The sequence below is a fragment of the Apus apus genome, chromosome 1 (assembly GCF_020740795.1).
Source record: "Apus apus isolate bApuApu2 chromosome 1, bApuApu2.pri.cur, whole genome shotgun sequence".
NCBI lineage: Eukaryota > Metazoa > Chordata > Aves > Apodiformes > Apodidae > Apus > Apus apus.
In genome coordinates, this window is record NC_067282.1 from 50962868 (window position 1) to 50988410 (window position 25543).

At 37.2% G+C, this 25543-nt stretch overlaps 1 protein-coding gene across 1 annotated transcript in view; it reads left to right on the forward strand.

Annotated features, from left to right (window-relative positions):
• Positions 1 to 679: 679 nt before the first annotated feature.
• The window catches only part of GPC6 (glypican 6), a 531236-nt gene continuing 506372 nt past the window's right edge, over positions 680 to 25543 (forward strand). The window contains exons 1-2 of the mRNA XM_051610133.1: positions 680 to 832; positions 8994 to 9231. Of these exons, the coding sequence (XP_051466093.1) occupies positions 680 to 832; positions 8994 to 9231 (391 nt within the window). The remainder of the gene's footprint in view (positions 833 to 8993; positions 9232 to 25543) is intronic.

Below are 25543 nucleotides of genomic sequence, written 5' to 3' on the forward strand. Positions count from 1 at the left end.
CAGCAGTGTCAAATTTGGTAGTAGGCAGAAGAAAGTCTGAGTTCTCTAACTGCATAATATTTACTTTGGAAAGTCACAAAAAATTCTCTTGTGCACCTTTAGAAGAGAACTAAATAACTGATTTCTGTAGTTCTGAGTTTCTCTCATCTGAAGGAGATGCCACTGGCAGTGAGCAACTTGCAGAAAAAAGGCACCCCTGTACTGTGGTATCTTGTCCCACTTGGCCCATCAGGAGGAGCCACTGGGGAAGTTTTTCCCCTAACCCGTGGGAGTCAGCACTTGCTGAACCACTGCAGAATATGCCCAACTGCACAATATATATGAGAGTACAAAGCAAATATTTTCTGGTTACTACACGATAGGTAAGTTCGACTTATGAGCTATGAGGCCAAGCAGTAGTATGATTGACATCAATGATAAGACACCCAACAATTCTCAGATGCTCATGCAGCTTATCAGTCAAATAGGGTACAGGCAGATCTTCCTTGTTGCTGGGTTGCTGCCCTGCAATTCATCACTTTTTTTTTTTTTTTTTTTTTCATGGGGTTTTTTACCTTCCCATATCAGTAGTTTTCCCCCTGTATCCTTTAGCTCCCGGAACTCAGTCTGTGGTTTTGCTTCCAATACTTTACTTAGCTTTAGCATGGGCTTTCTCACTCTGTAACAGCAATATGGTGACATGGATAGTGGGATCAAGTGCACCCACAGAAGGTTTGCTGATAAAACCAAGCTGTGTGGTGTGGCCAACACACTGGAGGGAATGAAGGCCATCCAGAGCGACCTTGACAGGCTTGAGATGTGGACCCATGCCAACCTCATAAAGATCAACAAGGTCCTGCACATGTGTTGAGGCAATCCCAAGCACAATTAGAGGCTTGCCAAAGAATGGATTGAGAATAGCCCCGAGGAGAAGGACTTGGGAGTGTTGGTTTCCATGTAAACATCAGAAAAAACTTCTTTACTGTGAGAGTGACAGAGCACTGGAACAGGCTGCCCAGAGAGGTTGTGGAGTCTCCTTTTCTGTAGACATTCAAAACCCACCTGGACGCATTCCTGTGTGATGTACTCTAGGTGATCCTGCTCTGGCAGGGGAGTTGGACTAGATGATCTTTCAAGGTTCCTTCCAACTCCTAAGATTCTGTGATTCTGTGGTGAAAAGCTCCACATGAGCTGGCAATGTGTGCTTGCACCCCAGAAAACCAACTGTGTCCTGGCCTACATCAAAAGAAGTATGGCCAGCATGTCAAGGAAGGTGATTCTCCCCATCTACTTGGCTCTCATGAGACCCAACCTGGAGTACTGTGTCCATTTCTGGAGCCCCCAACATAAGAGGGACATGGAGCTGTTCGATCAAATCCATAGGAGGGACATGAAGATGATCAGAGGGCTGGAGTACCTGTCTTATGAAGACAGGCTGAGAGAGTTGGGGTTGTTCAGCCTGGAGAAAGAAGGCTCCAGGGAAACCTTATAGCGGCCTTCCAGTGCCTGAAGGGGCCTACAGGAAAGCTGGGGAGGGACTTTTTACAAGTGCATGCAGTGATAGGACAAGGAGTATTGGTTTAAACTGAAAAAGGATAGATTTAGGTTAGATATTAGGAAAATTCTTTAGGGTGAGGATGTTGACACACTGGCACAGGTTGCACCAAACCTGTCTCTCAGACCACAGAACTCCTGCATTGGAGTAACAAGACATTATATTTTGCATTTTTTTTTTACTCTCTTGCATTAAGTGATTTCTCTCTGCATTCCACTTTGGGCTCTAATCTTATTATGCTTTTCTGAGAGAAAAAAAAAAAGAAGAAGATTTATTTTTTTCCCTATAAAGTCAAAGACACACAAAGTTCGAGAAAGTACTTTGCTTTTTGCCTTACAACTTGTGTCACAGTGAGGTTAATAGCTAGGAGCTGATAGAGGCAGTTTCTTCTTTACAGTGGTTGGTTCCAAATAGAAATGAAAGGAAATAAATGAAGTGAAATTTCTGGCCCTGAAATTTCATGGGTAGACCTTGAGTTAGTACAATAACAGGACCCTCAGACCTTTATAAATTGTAGCCTCCCTTTTTGTATCCTTTTTTTTCCTTAAGCTACTAAGAAAGAGATTAGGCTGAAGCGTATCTCAATAAAGAGATTGTGGTGGAAGCACCAAAATTTTACCACTGGTGTGCACATTACAGCCTCTGACTTAAGACCATCATGCCATATACCCTGGTTGTATTTACACACTGTTTCTATGACTGGCATTGCAGGAAAGTGTGTCGTTATCCACCAGAAGATGGGAAGGTAGATTTGTTTGTTTAATGGTAGTGTGAAAAGGTTTCCTTGGACTGACTGAAGCCATGGGAATGACAGAAGAGCACTGTGATTACGGACTTTTAAATATTTGTTGCTAAGTTGAGTGTTTTAGAAGCATGGATTTTATACATGATAGCATTTATACAATGATCAGCAAGGGATCTGCACGACTTCAAAATATACTTGACAGTGCAACAAAATGGCATGACTGTAACACATGCAGCTTTAACTTTTGCTGCATGTATATTAGTAATGGTCTAATTATCTTAAAGATTTGTTTTGGCAGTACAGCATACCCAGTTAGCCTCAGGCAAATAACTCCACTCTGTCCTTCTGTGATTGTATTTCTCTGGGTAAATGAGCTAAGTGGTATAAATCTCTCTGATACATCATGTGCTGCAATCATATCTTTGGATCTCAGTTTTATGTGACAAATGTTGATTAAAATCTTTATAAATGCATGAGTGTGTACAATCTCATCCTGTTACCTTAATAATAAAATTGTTAGAGACCAGCTGAAATACAAAACCTGCTTGCACCTTGTTTTATGGTCATGGTAAAGAGATGTGCTGCTTGTATTCTACTTCTCACTATAATGCTGTATAAGGTATTTCTACTATTACAGTAGGGGACATAATAAGCAGCAAAAATCAATGGGTGGGGAGGGGAAGTTGGCTGCTGTTCCCAGGTGGAAACATGCCTTGAAATCAGAAAATTGCAGCCATGTAGCCAGTCAGATGATGAAACTATACAGTGCTGAATCACAACTTTACCATTTGCTTTCTACAAGGTGCTGAGCACAGTGCCAGTAATACACCCCCTGAGAGGTAACTAAAGAATCTTCTCACAAGCTGTGTGCTATCAAAAACCAATTGTCTGTCTGTGTATGCTTGGAAAATAAAATGAGCCTGAATGTTGGAGTAGTGGTATGGCTTCTAGTAGTGTAGTTAGGAAGACTCTAGAGACTCCAGCTTTCTGTAGCATCTGTATAGTCCTAGTCTGAACAGGTTTGCCTTGGCCTTCGCTTCTGTAACTTATTTCTGAGGGCTTCCCAAGGACAACAGGGTCAAGGCTTCTTGTAAATGAATGTTCCCTGTGGGACATGTAATGAAGAAACTGTTAACTAATTATCAGTCTGTTTGGAAGGCATTCATTTTTTAATTGACCTCAAAGCACTCAAAGAACAAAAGGAATCTGAGCAAAGATGGTTTGGGTCTCAGGCAAACAAAGGAGTCATTTTCTTCCATGGGGCAGTTGCAGGAGTTTATTGGAGTCCACTGGATATACAAGTTTTTCAATTTCATTAGTCCATTGATTAAAATTAGGAGAGTTGTGTCTGACTACATGATCTGTATGTTACAGATAGCTTGCCCTCCATTTCTTCAGCTGTTTTCTCTGCAAATATTGTTCCCATCATCACTTGTCAGGCCAATATTACAATGGAATTAATTTAAAACATAATCTGTTTCCTTTTATTTTGTGTCAGAAAGTTCAGTTCTGTAACTTGAACGACAGGTGCAATTGCTGCTTGCAGGGCTCTTATACCCCACAGAGAAGATAATTGCAAAGTCAGAAGGAGCCTTAGGACTTTTGGTTAGGGAATAGATTTTGTCCAACAAAATGATATTTTAATGTTTAGTATTTGAATATTGGCTGAAATGATGAAACTCATGTTTCTAATTTACTCTTAACTGCTAAATAAGTTAATGGAAAAAAAATGATGCTGCTGTTAGTTGTGGCGTTTTTTTAACGTAAAGATGATTGAGAGTCAAATTCTTCCCCTAGCATATGAGTGACAGAAGGATATGAGTCTACTGGGGAAGTACTGTGTTGAGAGCCCCTTCTGAGCCTTCTCTTCTTCAGGGAGTAAAGACCTAACTCCTTCAGTCTTTCTGCACAGGGCAGGTCCTCCAGCTCTTTGATCATCTTCATGGCCCTCCTTTGGACCCTGCCAGTCTGTCTGCATCTTCTTTCTGGGGACCAGAATAGGACACATTACTCCAGGTGTAGCCATACAAGCACTAAGTAGGATTATCATGTCTTTATCTCTGCAAGTCATGCCCCTGCAGATGCAGCCCAGTATCTGTTTTGCCATCACTGCTGCCGTGGTGCTCTGCTAGCTCATGTTCAATCTCTTGTCCACCAGGAGCTCAGGTCCTTTTCAGCAAGGCTGATCCACAGCCATGCAAATCCTAGCCTGTACTGGGCTCTTTGGTTATTCCAGGTGCAGGACTTTGCACTTGTCCTTGTTAAATTTCATACTGTTAATAAATTACACTGCCTTCTCCACAAATGGCTGAATATGAACAGGTCTGAAGCAGGTATTTCAACTTTTTGAAGAACATGGTTAAAGACAAAGCCTCAGTCACAATATAATCTGCAGGATGAAAGATGCAGGGCTGTCTTCTCATCTTCTCTCCCTTTAGGCTCTGTTGATGCATACAAGTTTGAAAGCACACCTTGAATTTTCCCCTTTCCTCTATTAAAATTTATTCCTTGCTGGATTTATGAAGCAGTGTGGTGACTGTATGTTTCTGTTCTCACCAGTCATAAAGTTAGTCCTACCATTCTGTCAACCAAAATACCAGGTTTTAAATTTTATTATTAGGTTAGAAACTATAAAATATATACTGCCTCAGAAACTATTGTTTGTGAAATTGTTTAAATTCCAACATGACCCATAAAAAAATCTAGCTGATGTAAAATATTTTATGTGATCATGCTTCCAGTTCTAATAATGTAACCAGTGTTTGCATCAGGTGGTCAGGAAATCTGGCAGTGAAATTGTTAAGGGCAGTGTTAAATTCCATAGGGTTTGTTGCTCCTTCAGATTGTATCTTGTGCAAGTATTACCACACAGAGATCAGTTCTGGCATTTTGATACACGATAGAAGAATTTATTCAGCTTGAGAGTTCTAAGTAGCAATTTTTTTAAGACTCTTTGTAGCATGTTATGGGGACACCAAACTGTAATATATCTGAATATAAACCACATCCTTTATAAACTGCTTTATCACACTTCAAAGTAACATGCTAGCAGGATTGCCGATTTCAACTGCAAAACTTGCCAGTTTGGATCATGTGAAGACAGGTGTGAGATTACAGCTGTAATAAAATTGAAACCAAATACTGGTAGCTGAATTTGTAGGAGGCAATTGATTTGATTTATATAACATAAGATCTATGAGGAGAGATATGTAGGCCAGCATCTTCAGCTGGAAATCGTGGTTAGAAGAGTTGTGGTAGGTTGCTTGGGAACTGCTGAGTTCATACTTGTTTAGTCTGGCAAAATGCTGGTGCAGCGTAACTATGTTCTGTCAGACTTGTCTGGGAAAGCACCATTCGCAACAAGAAAAAAGTAGTCAGTTATGTCCAATGCCAATTGTGCCATAAAAATCTTTGCTAAAATTAGCATAAAAATGTAGACCATATGGAGTTTCCCTGGGCAAGAATTGGTACATTAGCTGTGAGCACATTTTCAGTCTGCAAAATGCGTAAGGTGTGTAAATACACAGATCAGTGATCAAATTCCTTTTAGAGGAATAGAGCAAATTATATTACAAAATATATTACAAAATATATTACAAAATCCAAATGGCAAATGATTCTGTTCAGGGAAACAGAGGAAACAGGATCAGTGTTATTTCCAATCCAGGCAGTCTGCTATATCACAAATTTGCACCAAAAAAAAAAAAAATAATGACTGTTTCCATCCTCCATTCCCAGGAAAGGACGCAAGTTTTTGTTCAAGTTGTGAGCCTTTAGAAACTGCAAGCAGCCAGTCAGTACAAACATGCTAGGGCTCATGAGCCATGATTTTGAAGACTTCATCTTTGCAAAGTATATTTGAACCACTTAGGTCTACAAAAATCCATTGGCATGGAACAATTCAAGATGATTTTGTTTTGTCTGTGATCTAACCTGAGCCTTCAGTGCAGGAAAGAGGAGGAGGAAAAAAATCTTGAAGCAGAATATGAAAGGTAGCAAAATATTTACATTATTATTTCTTTCTACCAAAATGCAGGGAGTTTATGTCAGGGGAAGAGGGAAAACTAGGAATGTTCTTTTAAAAAGCTGGTAATAGTTTAGTAAAGTTTTTTGTGATGGAGGGGGGTGGTAAATATAGATGATTTAGGAAGGTACACCATTAGGAGAGGAAAACAATGAGGTAGTGCAGAAATTGTGAGCATTGCTGATAAATGTGAGTTTCATATTTCAGCAGTAAAGAGCCTTATGAATGACTGAAGATCCAGTGAATTAAAAAGAAGAACCTTAATGAAAATGTGTGTATAAGAAGTAAACACACTAGGAATTTGAATAAGTTTGTACCAGCCAAGATGGGAAGTTGTTTTTGTAGCAAGGTAAGACTGTAAATAAATAAGCGAGAGAAAAATTAATATTGCTACAAAAATGGCTCCTTGACTGAGTTAAATGTGCTTTAATTTGCCATATACTCAGCATAACATAAAGTCTTAAAAATGTAGACCCATAGATGTTACTGACAAAGCAGCACAGTGCCTTGATGATTAGCATTAGTTCATTTTAGTCTGGCAATTATGAAAAACAAACAGAGCCAGATAGAAGAAAAACAAAAACAAAAAAAGCCAACAACTAAAACAAAAATAATAACTTTAAATTAACAGAGGAAAGAAAAGTGAATGTTATAAAAATTCTTGACAGCAACAGCGCTAGAGAACATTACCATTAGAGAAGGCATAAACTAACACTGTGTCTGAATGGAGCTAGTAGGTCTACCCAAGTGACCTTTCCAGTGAACAAAAACTGCTGGATTTATCGAGGAAGGTGGTTACAGATACTGTGGATGGGATATTTTTATTTTTATTTTTTAGAATTATTTAATGAAACACGTGGCGCTGCTTCTAATGACACTGTTTCAGCTTTCCTTGTCTTTCTGATATCTTAGAAAAACTCAAAATATTACTGTTACTAAAATAATTCTTACTGTGTCTTATTATGGTACCTCTGCAGTCACATGTTGCTTGTTGAATAGTTTCAGGTTAATGTGACAGTGATGTAGAGGGTCAGGTAACCATCATCTATGTTTGACAGTAGCTGGGTCACTAGTTTTCGTATGTGTTTTTTATGGCTTGAATGCATGATTTTGAGAATGGAGACAAAGTAATTTCGGGGTGTAGCTGACACAGAAAACAACCTTTAATTTTTTTGTGTATTCATAGGGTATCTCTTTTTCCAGGTTTATACAGTGTTTTATATCATACTGCTTTTGGACATGGCTGGGACTTGTAGGTAGTACTTCCAAACAGTAACTGATAATAATGAAATTATCCTTCCCGAAGGTGTATAGCTGTGAGCTTTTCAAAAGTCTTGAGACTGCTAAAAGAAATCTCATGACATTCATGTATTATGAACTCTTGCAGAAAAAACAAATTAAGACAGGGGTTATGGGTCAGGGTTGAGGAATTACTAGATTTCAAATTAAAAGACTTCATTCAAAAACTGAAAAATTGGAATAAAGTGAGGGCAAACTCATGACAATGCTTATTCTAAGCATATGTAGACCTCTTTTTGATGCTGTTTTCACGACGATGCATTAGCTAAATGTATTATACCTCTGGGAAGCATAAACCTTAGGGCCTGATTCTCCTCACTACATAATAAGAATGGTGAAAAGTAGCCTTAAAGTAGGTATGAATCACATCTAAATCTTCTTTACAGCTCAGCACTGGTAGAAAGGAGCCTCAATATAAATGAGAATCAGGTCCCCAGGATTTATTTAACCCTTGGGCTTTGTGTATCATTTTATTTGCACCTTTAAGAGATTTGCAGAGGGATTTTTAATCAGGATTCTGTGTATAGAAAGCTAAATGTTTTCTTTGCCTTACAAGCAACTTTAATCATAGAGGCAGATCATTCTTTTTATTTCTCGAGAGGGATTGGTATAATTTCCTGCCTTTGTACAAACTGAGCTAAATGTTTCTGACACCCATACTACAATGTCAATTGGAAATTCACATTTCATGTAATAACAGATCATTTTAATTTCATGAGCTAAAGAATTGGTTTCCACTTGCAAATTGTACCGAAGAAAGCGATATTGTCAGAAGAAATGGCACAGTGCTTCAAGAGATAAATCTATTGAATTAAATAAGAGGCTTTCATTACCTTTTACATTGCATTTTCATATACCGTAAGCATTAATTAAACTCTTCATTGCTTTTTCCTCTTCAGCAGAACACTTCCTCAGTCTGACAAAAAATGTTGCCCAAGAAAACATGGCACCTAAACACAGTCATTAAAATATATTTAGTCAAGCAGAAGGGAAGAAGGGTACAAGGGGAGAATGTTTTGGTGCATTTGGACAAATGGGACCTATCTACAGAAATACATAAATTCTGGTTTTCAGGTTTTGACAACAAGACAGGTCTGATGACTTGTAACAGGACATCTCAATAGGTATTTCCCCTTGGCGTTTTGAATACATAACAGAAAGCAGACAATTGTCTTTGAACTTTTAAGTATATGTCTGTTTATGAGGAAGGCTGCTTCATCATGAAGAATCACTTTTGACGTGAAAAAAAAACAACTCTGCAAAGTGTGTCTCTCCTCCTGTGTGAGGAATGCCTAACTACAGCAAAGTTGTTGATAGAGATTCAAAGTGTTCCCAATCAAGAAGTCAAGCCTTAAAGAGCTCTTGGGGGAGCCCGCTTTCCTTAACTGAAGAGACATCATGTATATTTGGTTCTGACACATATATATCTGTATTCAAATATATCTAATTCCTTTTTTCTTGTGATTCCAGGGGAACATTTAAGAATTTGCCCTCAGGAATATACATGTTGCACCTCAGAAATGGAGGACAAGTTAAGCCAGCAGAGCAAACTGGAGTTTGAAAACTTAGTGGAGGAGACAAGTCACTTTGTACGCACCACTTTTGTATCCCGACACAAGAAGTTTGACGGTAGGCTGGATATAATTATCCTCTTTGCAAAGTTATGGCATTTAAAAGTCAGTTATCCATAATAAATGTCAATGTTCTTTTCTTTACAATTAGATATCACATTTGCAGTTATCAGTTTGGCTAAGATAAGAGTTAACTTACAGCTGGTATGCTTATCGGCTTTGTGAGCATTGCCTTTAATTACAATGGCATCAAGAATTTGACTGTTAACTGCCTTCAGGCTTGGCTAATTTTGACAAAAAGAGATTAGATATGCATAGAGAGGTTTATAATTTTTGTTTCCTAGTTTCAAATGCAAAATTTAGGTTTGCAGGTATGTTCACTGTTGCAAGATGCACTGTGTATCTGCCATGGTTATTGCTATTGCAAAGCAGGTTTTATGTACTTTGCCTTTTTGTAGCCTTAAGGCTGTAGATTTTTTTCTGCATTGTTATCTTGTGTTGTACATAGTCTCCTAGAGGGCTTCTGGTTTCCAAACGCTAGGGCCTCAGATGCTTTGAGAGGGATTGTCATGCAAACCACTTTAGCCGTATTGAACATATATTTTATACCTAGAAAGCTTAATTGACAAGGACAGTTTGGGGTTTTTATTTGTTCCTAATCAGTACTCCAATCCCTTCTGGTCCTCAGCTTTTGTAAGATCTTTGTAAGATCAAGGGTTCTGTGTCACAATTTCCTAAATATTTGTCTTTAAATAATGAATATTAAGCAGTTTTTATGGTTGTGTATTTACAAGTCACACTGTATTGAGCTTTTCTCATAAACTGCAGATTAGTAAAAAGAGCTTCAGAATATTCAGTCTTGGCTTTATCTAAATATTAAATCTGTATTTGTGCTGAAAGTGTCCCCCTGAGCATTTCTGCATATGTGTAAATTGGAAAGGATCTGGCACTAAGAAGTGTAAATTGGCATTACAAAGAGGATTGCAGAGCTGCATCTTTGCATGTAGGAAGAAAGCCTGCAAACCAGAGCAGTACAGTAAATCTGGCTAACCCCAGGTAATGTAGCATTTGCACACATGTAGGAGAATGGTGGAAAGGTTATCCCTGAAGTTGAAAGCTTACTTTGAAATTCTGAGGTCACATTCAGAAAAAAAAGTGAAGATGTCTCTTACTCCTTAGAGTAACTCTGTTTTATTATCTTTATTCAATTAAAAATTCATTATTTTTTTTCTAACATTGGTTCTCTGAATGTAACACATAAGGGAATTTGAATTATAAAAGGAAGGAATGAGAAATGTATCATATGAGGATGAGCTGAAGAAAAGTCCTCAGGAGCAGATCAGATGCTAATGTCATTTAGAAAGTGTCCTCAGTCCTTGGAAGGAATGTGAGGTGGATTATTGCAGTGCTCTGGGTTGTGATGGCTTCCCTTTTTAATGTGAAGCTGGAAATTTCTGTGTAGTGGGCTTTCAAAATTTTACTTGGCTTCCAAAGCCTATAAAAAAAAAATCCTGAAGTTCTGTGTTGTATTCCAAGACAAATATGCAAGCAGAACAGACATTTCAAACCATCTAAGGCACATACGGGGCTTTTCTCTTTTCCTAGAAGGAAACCAGCGTGATCACTGGGCTCAGTGACCACAGAGATCAGATGGAACCTCACTACTTCTTTGGCAACTTGAGGCCTTTTTATATTGCAATGAACTTAAGAACATTATGGTTTTCTTCAGTAACCTGACATTCTGTATCTTAATGCTGACTATAAGGGATATAGCTGAAAGTTCCTGCTCTGTCAAAAATACTGTGTTCTGGGACTCTTATGGGTCTGTTCTGTAGGAAGCTGGATTAAAAGACTGAGTGGTTTCTTCTGGTTTATCATTGATATTTTGAAGGGAATTTGCACTGTGAAGTCTTGCCAAAGAGCATTTGAAGTTTGTGTATACTTTCAGTATTTTAATGCTATTCTGAAGCTATTCTAAAGTTGTTCACTTATATGGAAAAACTGCTCAGCCTTTCTAAAAGGGCAAATACATTAATGGAAAAATACATTCACCTAATAGGCTGTCTTTCAGTATAAACCAGCTAAATTTGTTGCAGTTGAAAATAGAACGATGCTTTTTGGTATGAAGCAATATCGGATTGTTAGATAACATCAAAGTTTTAACTCTTCAAAAAGAACTTTTTGTTGTTGTTTAATTTGATATTTTGGATGCACAAGGAAGTTCTGATGCATGAATCTGCCATTTGATGCTAGTATGCTGCAAATAACACAACAAATATAGCCGATTGTGCTGATTTTGTGGACATTGTATATAGGACCTGTGTTTTTATCAAGACCTGCATATCTAATAAATAAAATAATACATGAACAGTTAAGTAATGTTGAGAGAGTATATTAGCACTACTCCCCTGAGGAAGCACTTTAAACTAGTGTTGCTGCCAACCTCTTTGTGCAGACATTGGTATCATTTTGCAAACTCTTCAAAGGGATATAAAAGGTCTTGCAGATTTTTGCAAATTTTTTTCTGATGTACCAGGCATGTCTTAGGGTAATGCTAATCTTTGCAATGTAAGATTTTCTAGGGCTAGGTGAACTCTTTATTGAATTATGATCTGATCTTCATATGCCTTGCCTTTCTTACCTTATTTGTTTTCTGTCCCTCAACCCTATACACTTAATCATAGATTGAATTATTTTATTATTTCCATTTTGAGAGTTAATTTGAGGTCTGTTTACCTTTTCAGGATTTTGCCCTAAATTCCTAGTCATTAACTAATCTCTAGGAAAACTCATTTTGCTTTAACTTAAATATTGTCTTTTTAGCCTCCTGTAACACACACATTCTTGCACAGAATCACAGAATGAGAGCATGGCTGAGATGTGAAGGCACCTCTAGACATGGTCTAATCTGCCCCGCCCCTGCTCAGAGTAGGATCAGCTACTGCAGGTTGCCCAGGACCATGTGCAGCTATGTTTTTAATATCTCCATAGAGATTCCACAGTCTCTTTGGGCAACTCATGCCAGTGTTTGACCATTTTCACTGTAAAAAAATATTTTCTTGTGTTTAGGTGGAATTTCCTGTTGTTTTTTTTTTAATTTGTGCCCATTGTTTTTTGTCCTGTCACTGCTCTATTTTGAAAAGCCTGGTTCCATCTTCTTTAGTCTCCCCACCAGACGTTTATACCCATTGATGTGATCCCCTTGAGCCTTCTCTTCTCCAGAATTAACAGTCCCAGTCTCTCAATCTCTGCTCATATAAGATATGGTCCAGTGCTTTAATCTTCTTACTGCCCTTTGCTGGACTTCCACCAGTATGTCCATATTCCTCTTGTACTGGGGAGTCCAGAACTGTTCCCAGCACTCTAAAGTGGCCTTTGTAGTGCTGAGCTGAGCCAAAGGTTCACCTCCCTTGGCCTACTGGCAATGTTCATACCTAATTTCTATGTCAGTTTTATATTTCATTTTACCTGAAGTGAAGGGCTTTCCAAATCTCTGCAGGAATGAATTTCTATAAGCAGTATAAGCTAAACATGTAATTCCTGACAGAGAACTTTAGAAACTAGTAAGCATTTTGCAGCCAGCTATGATCATAAGAAATGGTGCCTTTCTTTTAACTGGCAATCAGTTCTTGCCTCGTAAAGCCCTGTACACTCCTACTATTTTCTTATCTGTTTGTCCTCCACATATCTAAGGGGCTGTCACTGTGTTGAGACTTCAGCTGCTCCATCCTTCTAGATTATTTTTTTCCTAAATATTTTATTTCTTACTGTATGTGAGGTTCAAAGTTGTCTCAGAGCCAAAGGTCTGACAATAGCATTTTTCATTTGGTTTCCATATTCTAGACAATCAGTGTGAATTAGCATAAGACTATAAAACATAATAAGCTGCCAATTTTTTTCTTGGCTGAGCCTTATGTACAGATTTTTGCCATTGCATTGCCACACTGGATGGTCATTTAAAAAAAAAATCAGTATCTGGAACTTCACCAATAGATCCATGAGGATCCAAAGAATCTTCTCTTGAGAATCTTGTCCAAGAAATAAAGCCTTGAAATGAGAAAAATTCTTGTGAAAGAGTAAGTGCTAAATGTTCCTAGCAAAGAATGCAATACTTCTGTTTCAGCAATGGGACTCTCAAACCCTTCCAAAAATCAGGAAAAGGAACACAAAACCCTTCCAGCAGACAGGAAACACACAAGAAGTGAAGAGTCCCAGCAGATACAGATTTTTTTCTGCCTCAAGGGTTTCAGTAGGACTAATCCAAATATGCAGGCATGTAATGATCATCTATTCCCTGTTCTAGCAGTAGACAGGCAATCATGCTCCAATTCTCAGCACTTCCACTGTATACCTCAAAGCAGCTTAAAAAATACTTTGCTCCCAGCGTAGCTGTAATAGTATCATCTTATTATCACCGATAATAAGATAATAATGTCTGTTTTAGAGACAAGCAGCAGCCAAAACCAGCCTTACCAAAGGTTTTGCCATGAATGTTAATGAGAAGACAAGTAGCAATTCAGTGACATTTTCTTACTAATCCTTTGAATAACTGTAGCAAAGTTATAGCAAATAGTTTTAATTTGAGCTAAATAGATTTGAACTTGATAAAAGAGACACTGTCTCTTCATTCTCATTAAAAAGAAGTACAGTAGTAGTCTTGGTAATGATGTTAAAAATGAAAGAATGTCTAAGAATAGCTGTCATGATCTTCAATGGGTATGGGCAACCTTCAGCAGAATGTGTAAGGCATGATGCCATTTAAGGAAAATAACCTCAGTAGCATAAGGATCAATCTGCAGCTGCATTGATCTATCTTACAAAGTCATCATTCCCCCTGCTTCTTTTTTTACAGTTTAGGACAACAGTGATCCATACCCATTAGTGCTGCTTCTATTTCTTACAGTCATTACCGACCATATCCGTGTAAATTCTAGGGCGAGAAAGGAAGTTTCAAAGGTAATCCTGCAAAACAATATCTGCAAGAATAGCTGACATCTCAGAAACCTTGTAATCTCTTTTCTTTTCTTGTTCAATTTATGAAAGAACTTGAAGAAAAAAGTGTTTAAGAATCTTTCCTTGATATTGGAGCTGGCAAAAGCATGTTTTGTAAACTGCTTTCCAACAAAGTAAGAACTTGTCAATGAGATGAAGGTAGTAAGGTATAACTATAGCATTAAACTTGGCAAAGAGGTGTGGAAAGTAAAATGAGGGAGATTCTGGAAACTGGAATACACTGAGATTCAGTTGCCTGGCCCATGCACATCTTCTGCCCTCAGCTTCCCCATCCTCCTACTGTTGTTACACACTAGGTAAGTTCTACACTTGTCAATTTACAGGCCTTAGAGCAGTTAGAAGCCTTAAAAAAGGCAACATTTGCTGGCTTGTAGCCTGTAACTGCTTACAAACCTTCACTGGACATCTGGCACAAGTTTGTAAACTTTACAGACATCTTTGGTAAAAGTGCACTCGCCTTGTACTTGACAAGAAATGCTAATTTGAAAATTAAATACTCTACACATGATCCAAGTGCTATCACAGTTAATATCCTTAGAAGAGTCTCTAGCCTACAAAGTATTTTCATGTCTAAGTCAGTTAAGATTTGTGTTGAGATTTCTGTTTTTCAGTTTCACATATTAGGTCAAAATTTTTGAATTAGATCAAAATTAATTTTTATTATTATTTTTAAATTAACAACAAAATAAGAGGTGGCAAGCCTACAATACTTGGAAAGGGAAGATTGGCCCAGTACTAGTAAAAGCAGTTTCCCGCCAGGGGTGCAAAATCTGAAAACCTGGTCAAGTCCCATGCTGAGGTGCAGCACAATGGGAACGAGTGTCTTCTGCAAGCTCCCTGCAGCTGGAAATGCACTTCTTGCATTTGGATGGCGTGTTTTCTCGACTCCGCCAGCTTCATCTGCAGCTGGTCAGTGGAACATGTAATCTTCTAACCAGCTGCATCATGTTTATGAAGCTGCAAAGCAAAGGACAAGCTGCTGTCCTGTGCTGGAACAGGTGGGCATGACCCTCAAAGGGTCATTTTCTCATTAGAAAGCATGCTGTCCAAGTATAGCCATAGCTGAACAGGCTTTGGGAGGGCAGGAATCCAATGTTTTTCCTGTTAACCAGAAAGCAGAATTTGCCTTGCTGATTATTAGATGTCCACAGTGTAAGGTACTCCTGTAAATTCCCTCGGTAGTTGATAGGGAAGGAGAATTGCAAGTCATGCTAGTCTAAAGTCTATGCCTCAGATAGGTCAGGAAAAATTTCTCCCTGAAGTGCTTATTTCTTTGTATTGATTAGAGAGGGCATTTAGTTCTGACATAAATTCCTATAGTGTGAACTTACATGTTTGCTCAGATAAATTCCACCCCAAGGAACAGAATGAATAAGTGAAACACAAAAAATACTTTTGAAGGCTTTTTAACAAAAGTAATCCCCTGCTTTTTTTTCTGTAGTATTTTGTGGGGAAAAAGACATTAAAAATATTGAGGCAAGTAATCACTATTGCAGTCAGTTATTATCTTAGGGTAGTTTAAAAAAATGCTGTTCTGTTGAAGTCAAATGACATTTAATCTTAGCTGAAGCTCTGAATAGTTTATGTTTTTAATATTTTGTGATTGAAATTGTTTTTTGAACTTAGTGTCCAAGCCTTAAAAAAATTACTAAGCCATAAGTAAAATTACTGATTTACAAATGCTAAACAATCTGTGATTAATAGTGCTTCATTATGCATAGGGCCAAGAATAGGATTAGTAAAGGACTCAGCATCAAGTCCATAACACTGATGAAAGACATCAGTCTTCTGAAAATCAGGCATCAGAGGCTCTGTTACCCATACCTGATTCTGACTCCAATGGTAGTGGCTCACCTGGCACACAGCAAGTACAAAATCAGGCTATAAGAATAAAAAAGAGGGACTGTATATAAAAACCAAGCTACAAAACAAGGGTATTCCTACATAGTGTCAGCACCCTTGATAATAGGATCTGTAGCTTCAGTTGTTGTCCTCAACCCTCATAAAATGCAGAAATATGATTTTTTTTTATTAATCTCTCACCTGTAATATACAGGCATTGTTATGTTTTTGCTGCCCTTCTTTTCTTAATTCTTTTGCCTGCATAACCAAACAACTGGGAGATTAAAAGCAAACTTAAAATTGCATAGCATGAAATGGATCCTGGAACATTTGAAAAATTATTTAGTGAATCCCTGTCCCTGTATCTCTGCTTATCTAAAAGACTTCTAAAGAGTTTATTTTAAACAAAAGTTTCCTTTTTTTTCCTTTTACCTCTGCTCTGTGGCTTACCATAAAAATAAAGAAGTGGCTCTTTTTCTGGGAGGAGTGTCACAGGAGTGTCAGTTTCAGCAGGAAGATAGATCCTTTAGGGACAGAAGGGAACTATATATGCCTAGTGAGGGCTGACAAATGGTGCACAGGCAAGCCGGTTAGTGTAACACCATGCTTGCAAACCAACTCATGTTAGATGTGACACCATCTGGCCAAACTGGCCAAACTGCTACAGACAAAATAAAAGCAGACCCCAAGCTATAAATTCTACTAGCTTATCTATACTGCAGTATTTCTTTCTTGTTGGTACTGTATGCAAACATTCAGGTATGGTTTCTGAACTCCTATGACTTCAAAAAAAATGCGTGGCTCAATAGATAGAGGGACCTAAATTGTGGAAATGTTCCAATTTTCCTAAATATGTTGGAACAGTAAATTTCACTGATTCTCCATATATTTTCTTATGGATTTTTTTTTTTTTTCTTCCTGAGTGCTACCAATACAGTTCCCACTCTTTCACATCTTTATCTTTACTCTCCCATTTTTTTGCAAGTTACATTTAAATGGTTTTGCTTAATGGGTTTATTTTATATGCGTCAAATGCTCAGTTTACTCTGGAATATGTATAGATCAATGTACAAGATGTGTATAGAAATGAAGTCTTATGTTTTTCTAGTTGTACTCCATGTGCTTCATGCATTCAGAATGACAAATCACTGAAACCTCAGCTGAATGCTTCTGCAGCATGTAGGTCACTTACCTGTCATTAAAAGTAAAGGCAATACATAAGGTAGGGATACTAGCTGGAAAAGAGAGAGGGAGAGAGGGGAAGGCAGGACTAAAAAAAGCTATGCCATGAGTTATCTATTAAAAATATAATAAATTAAAGGACAGTATATAGTTTACTGAACAATCTTAGATCTTGGTGCAGCTTTTGTGGAAGATTGCCTTCATCTTAGTGGAGAAACAGATGGTGGACGCCATTGATACCTGAAGTGTTCTTTGAAGCTACATCAAGAAGTTGACTAAAATGAGCAACAAACCTTAAAGCCTGAAATAAATCTTCTTTAGTATACGGCAGATAATCAGTTTAACATTCTTAGATTAAATTATTTACTGATAATTGATATTTTTGGTGGCATAATGGGAATATCTAGAAGCCATTTGCTATATCTGCGTAAGGAACTTCATCAACAGACAGCTAAAAGGCCGACCTTGTTCTTGAAGAGCTACACTTGTAGTGAAAACATTAGACATATGTGGAGCCAGAAGGAGATGAAGACAGCTCATTTAAGTAATGTGGGACATTTTCAGTCAATAAAACTTCAGCAAGATTATGGCCAAAAAAAAGGCAACAGGAGGTAGCTGTTGAGTACTAATATTAGTGAGCAGGTACAATCTATGTGATTAAATTTTTATTCCAATAAGAGCAACCTGACTATGCAGGTACTAAAACTGTACTGAGGAAATAAATTCCGTTGTTATCTACTTTTTTATTCTTCTCGCGTTTAAACATTTTTGTAGAGTTGTGCAGGTTAAGGAAGGCATCAGTTTATACATACTTGTTATAGAAAAGTTAATCGTAGAATCATAAAATGCCAGGTTGGAAGGGGCCTCTAGGATCATCTGCTCCAACCTTTCTAGGTACTACTGTAGTTTATATGAGATGCCTCAGCACCCTGTCAAGCTAAGACTTAGAACTGTTCAATGTGGGGGAATCTACCACTTCCCTTGGAAGACTATTCCCATGTTTGACTGTCCTTATAGTGAAAAAATTGAATCAAAATTTGGTAGAACCATGGAGTAACTGCTGGAAGGTGAGTTGATCTCTGCTTGATGTGAACTAATTTTTGACACACATAAAATCTTAAGAGGAGAAAAATATTACAGGCTTCCGAAGCATAACAAGAAATGGATACATGTGAGGCAATACAGACTAGGAAATGTACTAAAAGCAATTAACTATTAAGACTAAGCAAATAATAACTGTTGGAGTTTTTTTAATTTTCAAAAGCTAGAAACAATTGTTTGAAGAAAACACTTCTTTTCAATCAAAAAAGAAAGCAAGAAGCAAGATTTGAAGTTGAAATATATATTTCATGTCAACAAAATGTTGTACAGATTTAGTTTTGAATTTCAGTAAATTTAGGTATTTTGAAGGATTGAAAATGAATGATAAATGTTATTTTCAACTGAAAAATCCAACATTTTCATTAAAAATGAGGAAACAAATTATTATAGCCCTTTTTTCACAAGAGTAATTTTTATGGCACAGCGCAGTTCTGTGAATTTGTGAAAAGCATCAGCACTGCATTTTTAACTTTTACAGGTTTCTGATGCTAACACTTTGATGAGCTTTACAAGCAAATCTCAAGTACTGCCAGGGAAGTAGTGCCTTTTTAGTGTCCACTGTTAAATGTATGTTCATGACTTTCCTGGCACTCCTACAAGTAAATAACATATTAATTAAAGCTCTCATTAAATACCTTGCAGAGGTAACCTGTCGTTTATTCTCTGATGCCTGATGAAATTTCAGTATTATCCAGAAGCGGAAGATGCTTCGAGGCCATGGGGAATGGATCCCAGAGTCTTAGACATCTCAGGATCATTTTTGGACTCTACCCAAACCCAGCTAACTGGGATTTGTTGCCTAACAGGGAGAGCTGCAGCTGTGAAATTAGTCTGGTTTTTAGTGTGATGCCCAGAAGACATCTTTTCCCTACACGTACTATATCTTTGAGTATATCAGTAAGAGAGGAGTTTCTTTTTGTTTTTTTTTCTATTAGCTGTGAACTTGAACCAGTTAAAATTTCATTTTTAGTGAGGTTCATTACTTTGCCACATCCTGCTTGGTTCAGTTTTGCCACAGGAACCTAGAATTTGATAATCCTTGAATTTTACTGATTTAGATTTTTCTAGCAATGCAATGAATGGGCAAGATGCTGCTAAATCCCACAACCTGCTTAACTACTCTCCAGCTACACAGTGCAGCTTATACCACACGTGGCATTTTTCTGTGCCAATAGGGAGCTGGAAGTGCCATTTCTGAAAAATCACAACAGCATGAGAACAGTTTGGAAATAGGGGAGAAGAAATGGAGGGTTGAGTTATACTGGTAACAGCTCTCCAAATAAGATATTGATGTGTGCCAAATATTGGATATCCTTGTCTCCAAGTTGATTCCTGGGAATTGTTCTTAAAATATCATTAATAAATTGAGTCCTCCAACACAATCTTCCTTGACAACTCTTGTAAAGTTTTGGCATAGCCATTGTTTTATTAATAACAATTATTAAGATATTCAAAATTTTAAATTAATTATCTTCATTCTATTGACTTAAAATATTATTCAGTAGATACACAGTTGTACTATTTAAATATCAATGAATCTATATCTATGTCACACTCTTTACACTGGACATAGGTATGGACATATATCTCCAAATGCCAATAAGTGGACTGAAACAAATACATTAGTATGCTGTGGAAGCTTGTGTCCAAGCTGAAGTTATTTTAGTGAGTTACATTTTTTCCAACAGTCCACTGCCAGATAGTAGCTTATCAAGTAAGTTATGTGGTAACATAGTTAAAGATAGAGATAAAATAAAATGCCCTGTAGTATAGGGAACCCTACATGACAGCTTCTCTGTGAAATAAAAATGAGATGTTAAATATCAAGTGATCATTAAGAAAATTTAAATTAATAATTTATACAGCACTTAGACTGAAAATTACAGTATCACACTCTTTGAATAATTATGGACATATCTTTAGTATTTTTAACAGCTTCAGTGTCATGAAACCTTTGTATAGATGAGATTGTTGAATCAAAACCTGCTTTATTAGATCTTCATATCCTTGTATAAGGACTTCTTTTTATGACAAAACAAAATATCATGAAAATAGCAGAGGCAATGAAAAGGGAAACAAAAAAAGGTTTTCAGATGGAGCTCCTTGTGGAAGGAAGGTACTGCTGGTCTGAGGAGTCTTAGTGGACCTGAATTCTATTTTTCTCTGACTTCATGTAGTTCTTGAACAGGAAAAAAAAGTAATAGTGTTATTTCAAAGTAATAATTGTCCAGTTCTAACAACAGATCCAGAGAGACAGTACTGATCTTGCCAGGATAATATCATGCTTAACTATTCACAGGGAAGCCTAAAAGCATAGGGATTTATTTGGATTTTCTGGCATTTTACATCCCTCCGTTCTCTTACTTAATGTGACTGGTTTTTTGGACTGCTTTCTTTCATACCTACTGAAATCCATGGCCATACATAAAAATAGAAAAATCCCCATTCAGTTCTTAGCCCAAGGATAAGTCAGTGCTGGATGTAAATATACGCATGCTTAATGACAGGCCTTTGCATGGGGATTAATTGCATAAAATAAACTGCAGCAAGCCAAAGCTATGTTGTGCCCACAATATTTTAAAAAGCACTTTGAAATAAAGCTCCTTATCCTCACCTTCACCAGTGCTATGCTTGTGATTTATGTAGTGACATTGATGAGAGATGTGTTTCTCTAGCGTGAGCTGGTTTTGTACTTACGCATCAGCAGGTTGCTTGCTGAAACATTATCACTGCTGTAGTGGTATGTCTAGGAGGAAATTATTTTGTTCATCTGTTTGTGAAGAGGTATATGGAAGAAGAGCAGTGCAGGAAGGGAAGATTACCACTGAGAGGGCAGATTAGAGCTGACTATACTTTTTTTGGTGGCATTAAAACCTGGTGGCCTCAGGAAGGTCACCTCTGCAGGGATATCTCACTGCCCAGTCCACAGGGCCTTATTGCCATTGCAGTCAATGGATTTATTTGTCAAAGGTTGCAGGATCTGGTAAATCATCTAAAGGTAGGAGCAGGAGAAAGCAACTGTTACCTGAGGATTGTTTACCAGAAGGATGGTTTTGCTATTCTTGAATGTTACGTAGTACGTAAATCTCCTCTCCTCCTGGCACCTGCTTTTCCTCTTCAACTCAAAAAAGACTTCAGAATACAAGGAGTATCTGTAATTAGGCCTTCAAAAGCCCAGCTTGAAAGGAAGCTATCTTTGCACAGCATAAAAAAAATAGCAGATTCCTGGTTTAACTAAAATTTCTAAATGTCTTAATATCTTTAATTTTCTTCTCTAATGCTGCTTTTTATGAATTGCCTAAATAGAAAATGTGTCACTATGCAGACTGGCAGTGCCCTTATTGATAATCCATATTGTATTTATCTATTTTTACCACTTTAAGTATATACAGGAAAGCTATAATCCATATTGAAGTTAGAACTACTATTGATGTAAGAAGTTTTGTATGTAATCTCTGGAATAAAAACAAATACAGAATAGGGGGGAAAAGCAGAGACCGACTGACCATTTAAATGGATGATTTGTGCATCCCTAATGCAACACTGTGGGTGTTCAAAATAAGGTGTCCCTGGACATTGTATTGATGGGTCTCAAACTGAGACTCAGGTGATAATACTGCTTGTAAATTTGGCTGGTGCTGTTCATGCCCATGTAAAATTAGATGTTAATACTGCGTCCACGTGTTTCTTCTTGTTTGTTGCTTGTTCGGTATTTTTACTTCTGTCGCACAGAATTTTAATTTTTATTTCTTCTTCAATATAAGAAGATTAATATCAATTGTGCATTTTAAGTGTTGTACCATTACTAGACATGCTGGTAGCAGGATAATTTGCTGATGTACACGGTGTACAGGTAATAGAGCAAACCAAGATATCTTTGTAACAAGTGCATTTTTTAGATCAAAATATTAAAAATAATTTAAAAGAGTCAATTGCTGTTGAAAGAGGAAAAGTTTAAATTACTTCTGCTTGTAAAGATTTAAAGAATGATGCCTGAAGTTACTCTTGTTTGAATGAGTGACCTTTGTTTTCTTGGCATACAACTTGTATGCAGGACCTCAGTGTTTCTAGGTGTGGGTTGTTTTCTTCTGCCTTTTTTCTCCTTTAGTTACTCAGACCTTACATATCCTTCTGACTTGAATTTTCCTTCTTTAATATAGTGAGCATGTTTGGGCTGGTAATAGTTAAATTCATATTGTTCAAGAATTTTAGATGTCTAAGTTTCAGATCAACAACAAGGTTGCCTTACTGTGATGATCATGTATACCACCAGCCAATTTTCAACCAGCTAAACTGGTTTAACATGTTAAATCAGCAAAAATGTGCTGTGGTTTTGTCAGATTAAAAAAAGGGGGGGAGGGGGCAGGGGGGAGGAGGGAGAAAGAGAGAGGTGAAAATTCAATGGTCTGGCCATGTAGTATGGCAAGTAACTCTCAGATATAAGAACAAAATACTGTCAAGAGAATAACAAAATTAGGAGGTGGACATTTTGAGAAGGTAGAACTTGATAACCGTGTGCTTGGCTGTCTGCTTATGTTCATCTGTGACATAACAACATCAAAGTACTAATGCAGATTTCAGACTCCTAGGAAAGAGACAGGCCTTGCTCTCACCAGTGACTTACCACTTAGTCTATTTAAAAGACTTTATTAGACTACCAAGTGAAACAGCGCTATCAAATTCACTAATAGGCCCTCTATGAACAAGTGCAGCAAGTTCTGCAACAGCTAAAAGGCTTCTTCTCAGCTTCTGTTTGCAAAACATGTGTGAGTTAATGGAGTATCACATTTATATAGTGCTGGGGCATTGACCTGAAGTCTCTTCAGGAAATAGATCTAGGTTTTACCTAGGATGTACTGTGCTTTACAAAGGAAGCAGTCCACATTTTCTAGTGAGATGATAATGTTATTTGTTCATTAAATAATAAAGGTGAATGACAACTTTTCTGTCCCTAAATCTCTATCTTCTATACATTACTATGCTGTTAATTCTTGGAGGAAAGTTATCGTCCAAATAAGTCTAATTTCTCTGTGTTTGCCAACTTAATTATTGAGTAAACAGGACAGTTAAAACTTTACAGTAACAATCCCAGTTCGTATGACCAGGGGAAATAAAATAATCTGGTTTTGTTTCCAAAGAGGTCAGTTCCATTTGGGAAGGAATTAGGAGAATGGTTTTAGAAATGAGATTAGAATACTTCTAAGGCCACATTCCTTGTGCAAGCACAGTTCTGATACTAATTGCACTTTTTCTGGTGCTAGTGTCAATCTATCATATTTTAACTGTTGATGTTAATGTTGACTGTTAACCGTTAATGTTGACATCTCTTCTTGGGTAAGATATGAAAAAAGGCTTAAACAGATTTAGCAGTTAGAATTTACCAGATAAATTAGGATGAGCATTGGAACAGGTTGCCCGGGGAGGTAGTGGATGCCCCTCCCTAGAGGTGTTCAAGGCCAGGTTGGATGGGGTTTTGTGCAACCTGGTCTAGTGGAAGGTGTTCCTGCCCTTGCAGGGGGGTTGGAACTAAATGATCTTCTAGGTCCCTTCCAACCCAAACCATTCTATGATTCTATGATCCTGTGATTCTATTATCCCTTATCCCATCCACTACCAAAAAAGACAGCGAAGAATTGCATATTCATTCTCCACATGATAGGGCTTGTTTTCAAATCTGCATCTGCTTCGAACATTTCTGCAATTAGACTTAAGGCACTTTACGGAAAAAAAAAAATAATAAAAAAATAAAAATTGCAGTAAGATTTTGCAGAATTGTCCTGCATTGTCATATTTTAACCAAATACATAGTTCCCTCTAGTTCCATAGAAAGTCTTCACACATATTATTCACAGGGGGATGAATATGCAAAAGATAGTTGTCCCAGAACGACAGAGGTGGAAATCATAGATTTTAAATGAGAGTGTAAATCACATATCCCTAAACCTTTGAATCACTGGGTTACTAACTCATTATTTCAAGTAGTTTAATAAATCTAGATCTTGACAGTTCTTTCAGACATATTTTGTTTTCCACCCCATGTGTTTTCATTCTACAATTTTTATTTTTTCTTGTCATTTAATTTTGAGATTGACATTTAAATTGAGATTGCTTAAAATCTTGCAAATGCTCTGCGAATTAAGAAATTATTCTTATAATATTCAAATACCTAGAAAGATGATGAAGAAACTGAGGCACATAAAGGCAATCTGACTTGCCTGAGGCAACAGAATTGGGTAGTGAAAAAATTGCAAATGGAACAAGGGCTGCTTTTGTGTGTCAGACCCTTAGATATATCCTAACATTTCTCAATGTTAATGCCATGAAGTTTTTAGGGGTAGTCACAGGTTTTGTTTGTGTTTTTTTTTCATCAAGCAAGATTTTTCTGTAAGCAAGAATTATTTTTATTGTCTTTCATAAGTTTAATTTTCTCTCATAGTAACTTTTTGTTACTTTTTTGTAAACTCCTTTCAGTTCAGGTTTTTTGTGTAGAAGTGTCCAGACCTATAAACAATATTCAGTGAGTCCACTGTGTTGCCATAGAAGGGGTTTCTGGTTTATAATGTCCTTTGCCTTATGAAATGAAATTGATTATTTTTCCTTACTGCAACACTGTTACACATTCACATTGCATTACCCTCAGGCCATTTTTCCCCAGGTATTACTGTTGAAATTTTTCTTATTGTCTTAAATTCATTCACTTGTACTATTTTAGATAGAAAATACTTGACTGCCAATTGCCAATTTTTATTTTCAATCACTATAGACTTTTGGTCTTACCTCTATATTAATTCTTGCAGCACGTCCTATTTTGGAATCATCTACAAATTTAATTAATGTGCTCTTTACTCCTTCTTTCAGGTGATTAATAGGTGATTCATTTGAAGAGAACACCCATTTTTTATCTGACATAAGCTCTTTGGGATATACTACTAACATAATTCATTAAACTGCTGAAATTCTGCCATAACCTCCTCTCATCATTGATCTTTCCAAACAACAGTGCTCTCATTATATTGAATTCCTGCTCTACAACTTCAAACCAGTTTCCCACAGCTAGAGTGGATCATAGAAGCCCAGTTATTTTTCAAACAAAACAAGCCTTTTTATTCAGATCTGTTACCAAATTGTAATAGACTTGTGGCCTTCTTAGATTCAGTGTTCATTAAAAATACTTGGGGTTGGCTGGCACTAAAATTGTTTCCATGAGTACCATTGCTGCATTGACCACTCCA